This window comes from Suillus plorans, assembly GCF_016647745.1.
Source record: "Suillus plorans strain S12 chromosome Unknown HD556scaffold_39, whole genome shotgun sequence".
Lineage (NCBI taxonomy): Eukaryota > Fungi > Basidiomycota > Agaricomycetes > Boletales > Suillaceae > Suillus > Suillus plorans.
Genome location: NW_024537423.1, coordinates 385,483 through 395,200, shown reverse-complemented (window position 1 = coordinate 395,200; position 9,718 = coordinate 385,483). Strand labels below are relative to the sequence as shown.

The window sequence follows — 9,718 nt, the reverse complement described above, 5'->3', positions numbered from 1 at the left end:
TGGTTGTTTGGTCTTCGGTGCTGCTTCCACCAGCAAATTGGCAGGTAACATGCGGTGCTTTCACGGACAACCTATGATTCCAATTTGCATCAGAAAGTAATAGATCAACATGATCCATACCTTTATTGTCCAGGTACCATTTTTCCTTGAACTCGATGAGAACATTCTTTACACTTTGAATTTTGGTATGATCATCGATGTTTTTGCAGTGTTGGAAGGTAACTTCATCTTGACATAAGTTATTGATGACTTGGCACATTACTTCTTTGTTGTTATCACTCTACATAGCCACAAATCCTTTGGATGGGTTTGCAGAGTCAGATGGGTGCATTGGAAGTTCTAGAAATGCCCTAAGTTTGCAAGCCTGATTGGCAACTGAGTTTTGGTATGCCTCATCGGTCTTTGGAATGAAACCCCTTGATTGAACCTCAAAAGAAGCCTGTAGACTGCTGCAATATAGGTATAGAAAAGAGCAACTCACTGTGTTATAACTTCTATGTTCCAAATGCACAAAAGGTAGGCTGAACAAAGGTTCAGACAACACCATTGAATGGAAGGGTGAAGACAGGTTGTGAGGACAACCATGCAAATAAGGGTTATCAATGGAATTCTAATCAAGTGGGTGAGTACATGGGTTACTGAATCTTGATAGAAGCATTCAGACTCACACTTGATACTTTTTCCGAACCAATTCCAGACCAACATGCTTGAACCTACATGGCAGTACCTTGTGTATGCAGCAGGAAAAGAAGGTGGATCAAACCGGTGACGTGTAATGAGTTCCATTGGTTGAGAGCTCTGATTGGTGGAAAGCTATGTGATTATGAGCAAGTCGCGATCACATCCCTAGACTGGAGGCAATGTTTGGGTGTTTTGAGAAATTTGTTGTATTGCGATGGCTAAGTACCAACTTACATGTTTCAGGTAGATATCAAATTACAGAAGAGCAGACCTTCTAAGTATGCTCTGGGCTAACCTTGGGCCGGAGACTCTAGCCCAAACAAACAGCACACATAATACAAATATTAGAATTGAATTTTGAAGGTTGAATGGAAGATGTGTCAAGAAATCAGTATCACACAGAAAGTTGGGCAAGGACTCAGTCCCAGTGAAAATTGATAAGAATGAGGTAGAAGTATAGTGTAGGATAGTTTCATTAATTCTGGACAGTGGAGTGTGTCAGGGACGAAAATACATGATATGGATTTGCTTACTTTGTCACTAAGGAGGAGGCCTGAGGTCCGGCGCAAGGTGGTCACAACCATTGACATGCATATATACACTTTGTCATTGAATAATGTTCAAACTCCACCTGAGGCCAGTCTGGGCTTCAGCGCTTCAGCCTTCAGGTACATAAGACAAAGGCTACGGCATGGGTCAGTATAATCATACTCGTTTTATGATGTCTACTCACTGGGGTATTTTTAGCTTGGTTCTTCTTTGATAGTACAAGTCGAGGATGGCACCAACGTCAATGACTAAGAGTGTACCCCAGCACAGTCCTAGGGTGGTCCGGTAAAGAGGATGAAGGTGATATGGCAGACTATTAGATCAGTATTATGTAACACTGTTTTCTTTGAGGGTTGATAATGAGTGGGAGTTGTGTCAGGACAATAATTATACACTACATGTTGTCAAAAATTTCCAATGGTAGGTACCTGGCTGGAATGTGACCCCAGGGTCAAGTTTTAGCCATTTCTGGACCTATGGCATATATGAACCAGCTTCCAAGATGGTTGATTTTCCGGATTTCAATCACCTCAAAGACATAGTTTGGCCATCAAGCATCAAGTTTGAACCAGCTGCTACTATGGGTCCAAAACAACACCATATGTATACATATAATAAATTATATGCAGTGTACACATTATTTGATAATGATTTTAAATATTATGAATATGCATTAATATTCCATTTAAACTGTGAATACATGGTAGCTATAGGAAATACAATGCTGATGCCGTGCACTTGCTACAGCTCTGGCAGCCTGACTATATACTAGACGAATGCATGCACACACTGGCGAGCGAGGGGCTACATGAGGTATTCATCTGTGGTCAAGATGAAAATCAATGGAAGCCAGACTTACAGAAAATTGATAGACAATGTTGGCTTCTGTTAAGATTGTTTTCTTGCTATTCTGCATTATGGCTTGCGTGGGTGCTAGTAATTTCGGGGTAGATGAGAGTTGCTCACATTGATATTGATGGAGGTCGCAGCGCTGATGACCTTCCCACTCTCAACCTGGGCTCTGGAGTATAAGTGACTTTCAAGACTATTAATCTTGTTGATCATCTTACTGGGTCATGTAGGTTGCGGTAGTCCAGCATGGACCTGGAAAGAGGGCTCATATGTAAGTCGGCAACTTGGCAGCAAGAGAATAGGAATGCACACCTGACTTCCTGAATTTGCTGACCCTGAAACAATTGCAAGGTTTTAAATGGTCCCTAACAGAAGTAGACACACTTACTTCCAAACTATTGGAAAGAAGTCCTCCCAGAGGCCGTCCAGGTTGGGACTCCAGGCGAGCATGATCGTGTCTCCCTTGCTGAGGTCGTTACTGCGACACATTGGATGAGAATTTTAAAGCGAGATCATGGACACTCACAACTGGAAGGTCAAATTCTGATGAAGGGTTGGGGTGACATTGTTTTGGATAGTTAAAACACAAAGTGTACTAGTAGTTGAGATTGAATGTGGATTGAAGAGCTTAAGTTCTGTAGTTAGAGTCTCAGCAAGCTAACCATGGTAAGCGGGAACAGATATGAACTTGAAATATAATATAGCAGTCATCACTGTTGTCGAGAAGGTAAGTTTAAACTCCGTGCACCTTGATCTGAACACTTACCATGCGGCACAGCCATATACGATCACATACATCCAACTGCAGGATGATGCCAGTGAGCATAACTATGCTTCTTGAGGTGGTTCCTGGTTGATCTTTTGGTCTGAAAAGAGGTAACAGCTCGCATAGTGAGCACGGGCACAGATGCTGCTGGTGTGTCAAAGCCAGCAAATTCAAACTAATAATAATGCTATACAAGTAAAAAGTATCATTCTTACCATTCGTTGGCTGGTAGGCATGCAAGATAGCACGCAACAACCTGTATACCTCATCTGAACACTGGCCTCGTCAGGTGGATGATTGTGTGTTGTTGGAGATGTGTGCAATAGAGTGCTAGCATGTGGTAAACAGATGCATGTAGTTGGTGCGAATAATAAGTACTAAGTACTAGAAATAGGTTTAACTTCCATAACGGGATTTAACAAGTTGTCCTAGACGACTTATGCATTTGACTCACTGAGCTGCCGACGAATGTTCTTATATATTCATTAGCTGCAGGCTATGAGTCCAGGACTCCAGGTGGATGTAGCTAAAACATAGATAGTACACAGGTGAGAGTGGCTCTAAGTTTGAGCCATTGTTGACACCAGTGGTAATTTAAACTTTAAAGTGTCAAATTTCTGACATCGTAGAAGTTGGCTGATGTTTGATGGCTTTAACGTGGCTGAAACCTTAGGTACCCCCAGATTCTCAGCCATCTCTAAGCCATCAGAATTTTTGTACAACATACAGTGTTATAACAGTCGTGTTTTTGAGAGATAAACTTATGCAACTATGTTTTGTCCACTGTAAACTGGGAGTCTGAGTCAGATGATATTCAACCAAATAGCTATAAACATCACGTGATAAACACCAATGACTCAGACAATTGCAGAATCTTGTATACCATGCCTGCTACTTAGTTCTTCTGATGCCCCCCAAATTTAGATCCAGTATGTCAATATGTTTTACCCCTGATGTGGCAGATCATCTGTTGCAGATATTGGAAGACACTGTGCATGTTCCTACTGCTCTCCTTAGCCTGCACCAACTTTTAATCAATGAAGCTCATAGTCAAGGTAACTCCATGTTCTAGCTAGCCTATCTGGCTGGCCATCGCAGGGCCCGATGCCAAGTTGAGAGCACAGATTATGCCGATTCATCACACCTTACGAAGAGAGCGCGCAAAGTTGCAACAGGCACACACACAGATGCTGGGCCACCAGGGGAGCTACCTGAGCCTGCATTCAATCTGCCTTTCACTGATAATCCTACTGATGATTGCAACCTTGGTGCGCGTCAGTTACAACTTTGTCAGCAGTGTGCTACAGCACTTGGTCACGATCCTCTTGGACCTGTCATGGAGGAAGCGGAGAACAGCCATTCTTGATAGTGTGTGCCTCAAGACTGGTCTTCACTCAACAGACATCTATAAGAAAGAAATTCAACACAACACTTCAGTTGGGTCAATCTCTTATTGAAGCTTTGTGGAATGGCACTCAATCAGCTGCAAGTTCATTGTCATCGCCTGCAGTGGTTCCATTTATTCCTTGGTACTTATCGCTGGTCTGGGCCTCAGGGTTGCTGTTGTGTCCATGGTAGGGACTGTGCACTTGAATCCAGCAAATATGCTACATTTGCCACCACAAAGTAAGTTATTCTTCTGGTTCCCCCTGTGAAATTGCAGTAATACAAGCTTAATTTACAGATTCTCCTCAAAGAAATCTCATTATGGAATACATAGCACCCACGATCACACACATGCATCTAATGCACCCCATCACTTTGGACACAATGTTCTCTCCTGCACTTATTGCTAGATTCACAGTGTCAAAGTCAGTTGACTGTACAGATCTCTCAGTGTCTGATTGTTTCTTGATGCCATAATCCAAAAGTGAGTTTCTGACATTGTGATGAGATTGGCATGAAATGACTTTGTTATTTTCAAGTGCATTTGTTCCCCTCCACAGAAGCAGGCATGTTTGGAGGTCATGCATCAAACCTGTTCCAAGCGATTCACACAGAATTCCAGTACAGGCTTTGAACCATGAGGAATTTTACAGCTCAAGTCGTCCATATAGTCCACTGGTATCAGAATGTCAGTGTTTGACTCCCATCCTTTTGTGCATCTAGCTGATAATCTAGCTAGTCACGGTATCAGACTTCTAGGGTCAACACTTGTAATGCCTCCATCAAACACTGGCATTTGATTGGCACTTCCATCCAGCTATCTTATTGAACACTTGTGTTTGATGTTTTCGACTCCCCATCCTTGTGGACCTCTAGCTAGTAATCCAGCTGCTCATCCTGTAGAACTTCTAGGGTCGACTCTCGCAATATCTACATCAAACACTTGCAGTTGATGTTTTTGACAAATCCATGTGGACCTCCAGCTAGTAATCTAGCTGGCCATCCTATTGAACTTCCAGGGGCGATGTTAAGGTCGTACTCTCATAGGATCGGATCCAAAGGACTTCGGCCTCAGCTCGTACGCTGTGCCCCTTTCCCAAGTACTGTCCCTTATTTCAGAGACTAATGATAACGCGTCCAAAGGTCCGGACGAGTCTCGTAGTTATATCTGAAGATAGAGGTGGAGACGTAGACTATTGGAATTGATCCGAAGTCTCAGAGATCGACAAGAGTTGATTAGACTCAAGTCCGGAGGACAGAAAGAGGACAAACTAAGATGATATTCGAACTGAGGTACTACAGGAAATATACACGGGTTTATATACTAAGAGGATAACGGAAGGATCAATAAGCAAAGGTCCGAGGCTATGTACGAAGCATATGCAAAGCTTATCAAACACGAGTCGGAAATGAAGCATAGGATAACGGATCAGTAATCATACCGGTAATAAGTATAACCGAGACACCGGGAAGAGGAAATACTGAATAGGCTGTGTTTAACATTATATGAACAGGAAATGAATTAAGAAGCTTATCGGATATCAGATTGGACGCGGATCTATGCATCGGACCGGACCGGATCTAAGGGTCCGAAGTCCGGAAGAGAAGCGTGAATATATGGGATATGACACCAGCCTGGTGCCCATCTGACAAAACGGAGAGGTTGTCTGCAAGTCGTGTTCAGTCTTGGCGAAGTTCATCAGGCTGGGGGGATCTTGCTATGCCAGGGAAGGTCTTACCGGGCTGCACCACTTTTGCCAATAAGGAGAATGTGTTTATATTACAAAATCCACTGTAGGTACACCATTGTAACTCTACTTTCATCCTCACTAACTCCACTACTCCCATAGTGCTAATATCTTCAGGCTTCATGGAATCGCCAAGACAATCCCTGTCCCTGCACATAGCCCAATCAAGAAAATAGATGATGAACCAGCTGCCTCAAATGGACTATCAGACAATAAGGCCATGAAAAAGAAGATGCACCCAGGTGTAACAAAGGATGTGCAGCAAGTTTGAACATTTTTTCAGTGTTTCATGCTAATTATCTTTACAGAAACTTATGTACATCGTGCTGGTTGAAGCAAGTGAAGACAAATGGCACGACAGATGAATTCTGCTTGTATTGGGCCACCCTCACATCTGCACAATGGGACAAATAGAAAGCTGATGTTAAGCGGTTAAGTTCATGTGCAGCCGCAGAGAGCTTGAACAACAACCTCAAACCTGTGTCAAATGAATAACAATAATTGTCTCCAAAGTGAGCATCATGGAGAAACTCTAAAAGCATGTGTCCAACAGCACAGTGGCTTCTCAGCTTGTGTACAAGTCTAAGGTGGCATGCTAGTTGCTAATTCAGCCACTTGTCCAACTGACAGTACAACCCCAGAAGATCAGAAAGTGCTTCGACACACCAACCCAACAGGGCCAGATTCTCAGAACTGGCTGTCTGCCAGCCACAAATTCCAATGCCAATGGGAATGAAAGAATTGGGACTGGCAGCCACATATTTAATTCCAACAAGAGGAAGAAAGGAATGCATCGAAAAATAGTAAGAAACCCTATAATGAACCAGGCTTCTTAATGCCAACAGATATCAGTGCATACCCCTGACACCAACAGTATGCCCCATTGCTAATGGACCATCCGCAGGCAAGGCTTTCTGCTGCAATATAAAAGATAACAGTCTATACTCGAAAACTCACCTCTTATACCCCTGCTATTCTTATTGTTACCAAACTGTTCTCTGTGGTGTGCTCAAAAGGAGGAATGCCTAAAACCTGCAAAGCAATTGTAAATCCATTATACTGGTCAGACAATTTCATTTCAACTCGCCTGTCGAAGTAGAAAATAAGTTAAAAAAGGGTTTTCAGCGGCTGCAACTGCTGCAGAAACAGGTAATGCACCAGCTAATATGGCGAGACCAAACATCCCAGTCCAGATGCTAAGTTCGCCCACATAACTACACATGATGTATGAGCCTAAATCATAACAGGAAGATATTGAATGATGACTCTAGCTCCATACTCCCTTGGAAATGAAAGAATCTTCATATTTTTTCACTGTGCCACATATATTTCTGCCTGTCCCTTATGGCTTTGAGTGCTAGAGAACCTGCAACCAAGCAAGAGAAATAAAATCATTGCAGGGTGAGCTGATGCAGGAACAATGTCTGATTGTTGTGAGTACATCAAATGACATAACCTGAAGAAAGAAACATGCTTATGATATAAATGGGCAATCTAATGTCAAATATACAGCTAGCTTGTCAATGCACCATCTATGCGCTGGTAAAGTTATGTTCATTTATGATCTAAATTTCTTCAGCTACCACACTTAGCTCCAAGGTAGGTCCTCCTAAGGAATACCCTCGTTGTATAGTCATTGAGGCTTGGCAGCTTCCTGGCCAAAGAGTCAATTAAAATGGGTAGTGATTCGCATTTCAAGAGGACAAGGTCAAGAGTGGTTGAAAAGAAGCCTGTAGTACCAGAAATCAAAAGCCTGTCTTCAGCTTTAGGAACAAAGATGCAGGCCAAGCCTACTTGCTGCACATAAGCACTCACTGCAATGGGTATGCTTGTGCATTTTGAGGGTCAGAGTTTATTTGTGCTTATGAGTCCGCAACATAGACGAAAACACCAGACCCAACTCCAAATATGATAGATGAGACAATATCCAATATAGGCTCTATGACCCCAAAGGACCACACTCTGAAGCAAAAAAAAAAAGACCATATTGTCCATAAGTTAGATATCTATTGAATGGAGCAGGTAATGTCTTCCTCACTTCAAGTTCACTCTCACTACAATCTCTTCCAGAAACCAAAGATCATTGTAATGGTAAACCATCTTATTATCCAGTAAGTAGCGAGTAATAAAGTGTACCAGCTTTGGTGTAGGGTCACAAAAGGCAAGGCCAACCATATTGTAAACGAGGAAATGCTATTCTTCAGCTTCTTTTGCAAGGGGTGTTATGAATGTTCCATTTGTTATCATGATGGAGGACATCACCAAACTCGACTATCAACATCACAAGAATTCCAAGATACAGAGTGATAACATTGGGGGTCATCACATAAAACCTGTGGACCTAAAGTTCGCCAGCAATAAGTCTTAGAAGTGGCCTCCTTGTTCAGACGAATGAGATCACAAAACCAAGCAGTTAGATTGCCCTTGTATTGAGCTGAGAGTTTGATATGAAGCTTAAATTGACACTTTGAGTGCAGTTGACATAGTATTTGCCAGTGCATTGGTTCACCTAAAGTCCCAGAGCAAAATCACAGGTCTATAATCTGTGCCTCAAAGAAAGTGTGAGCAAAGTATGTCTTTTTAGGTGACATCTTATGCAGTAGTTGGAATGCCCTTCCTAGCCAGCCCTAGTGTAAGCTTGTCTGCTCATCATGAGATAGATGTAAGATGTGAGTTTGTTTTGGATAGTGGTGAATGCCCTTATGAAAGCAGTAGATACCTCTTTTGAATGAATACAACACTATTATGAAGCCGCAGTTGATATGCTTAAGCTGACTACCACAAAGGCACAATGCATTGTTTTCCCACGATACCAGCCCTGCGTGTCTGTGGATGTGTGACTACCTTACAGGTAAGTTCATCACAAGTAATGACACTTAGGCAAACATGTCTCATCTTTTGCCTTGCAACTACACTAATACAACAATACAGGACTGACATGCATGATGTATACTAGTAGTGTGAGCACAGAGGACAAGCACTATAATTTGGTCAGAAGTGAATACAGCACTATAGAGCCTATATACAGGCAGACACTCAAATGTTGATCATTAACGAGGATTTAACTTAAAAGTGTTTGGAATAAATGTTCGAACATGATCCATAGCCTACAATTTGTTATAGTGTCCTAACTGGGGTGCAAGTGGATAAAACAAGGGTGTGAGAGGGTGCAACAGAGGTGCACCAGAGGTGTGAGAGGATGCGACAAAGGATGCATCAGGGGATGCAATGGATGGGTGCGAGATGATGCGCAGAATACTAATTAGTGTGCTAAGAACTTGGGAATGATGTGATCATATACCTGGAGCAAAACTATTGAAACACACCTGAAAAACTACCAAGCTGACCCAAGAAAAGCAATATATTGAATAGTGCTCGTATTAGTGGAGTAAGTATATATAAACAAATTGAATGAGCAGCAGCAAGGGCACAACATGTGATAGTGCATGTGAAGCTATGACTCGTGTGGTAGTGGAGGCATGATGAGTGGTGGTGGTAGTACAGTAGGTAGTAATAGGTGTGGTACCGGAATAGTGTCGGTACAGATTGGCAGCATTGGAGATATCTGAAGGTTTACATAGGAGGGGCCATGGAGGCTCATAAGGTTTATAGGCACCGAGAAGTGCTGCCTGAGGTGGGGATTTCCTCGCCCACTTCATTTGAATCAAAGGCCTCAGTGCCTTGACTTTCCAGGGTGCCCGGAATAGTCTGACATGGTATACCTATACCCCCCCTG

The 9,718-nt window shown here is 42.6% G+C and overlaps 2 protein-coding genes across 2 annotated transcripts; one reads left to right on the top strand and one right to left on the bottom strand.

Annotated features, from left to right (window-relative positions):
• Positions 1–280: 280 nt before the first annotated feature.
• HD556DRAFT_1309630 (uncharacterized protein) lies at positions 281–2,908 on the bottom strand (the record flags this gene model as incomplete). Its single annotated transcript, XM_041300310.1, has 17 exons — positions 281–449; positions 482–521; positions 669–706; positions 728–813; positions 977–991; positions 1,215–1,234; positions 1,313–1,365; positions 1,415–1,502; positions 1,659–1,704; positions 2,090–2,140; positions 2,197–2,251; positions 2,301–2,334; positions 2,395–2,417; positions 2,471–2,560; positions 2,609–2,717; positions 2,745–2,769; positions 2,849–2,908. The coding sequence occupies 17 exons, from the start codon at positions 2,906–2,908 to the stop codon at positions 281–283; spliced, it is 1,002 nt and encodes a 333-aa protein (XP_041158785.1).
• A 1,451-nt stretch (positions 2,909–4,359) lies between these two features.
• On the top strand, positions 4,360–4,702 carry HD556DRAFT_1196954 (uncharacterized protein; the record flags this gene model as incomplete). The annotated part of the gene is made up of 2 exons (XM_041296298.1): positions 4,360–4,474; positions 4,533–4,702. Coding segments are annotated over 2 exons (285 nt in total), but the record flags the coding sequence as incomplete, so codon positions are not given.
• Between the last annotated feature and the right edge of the window lie 5,016 nt (positions 4,703–9,718).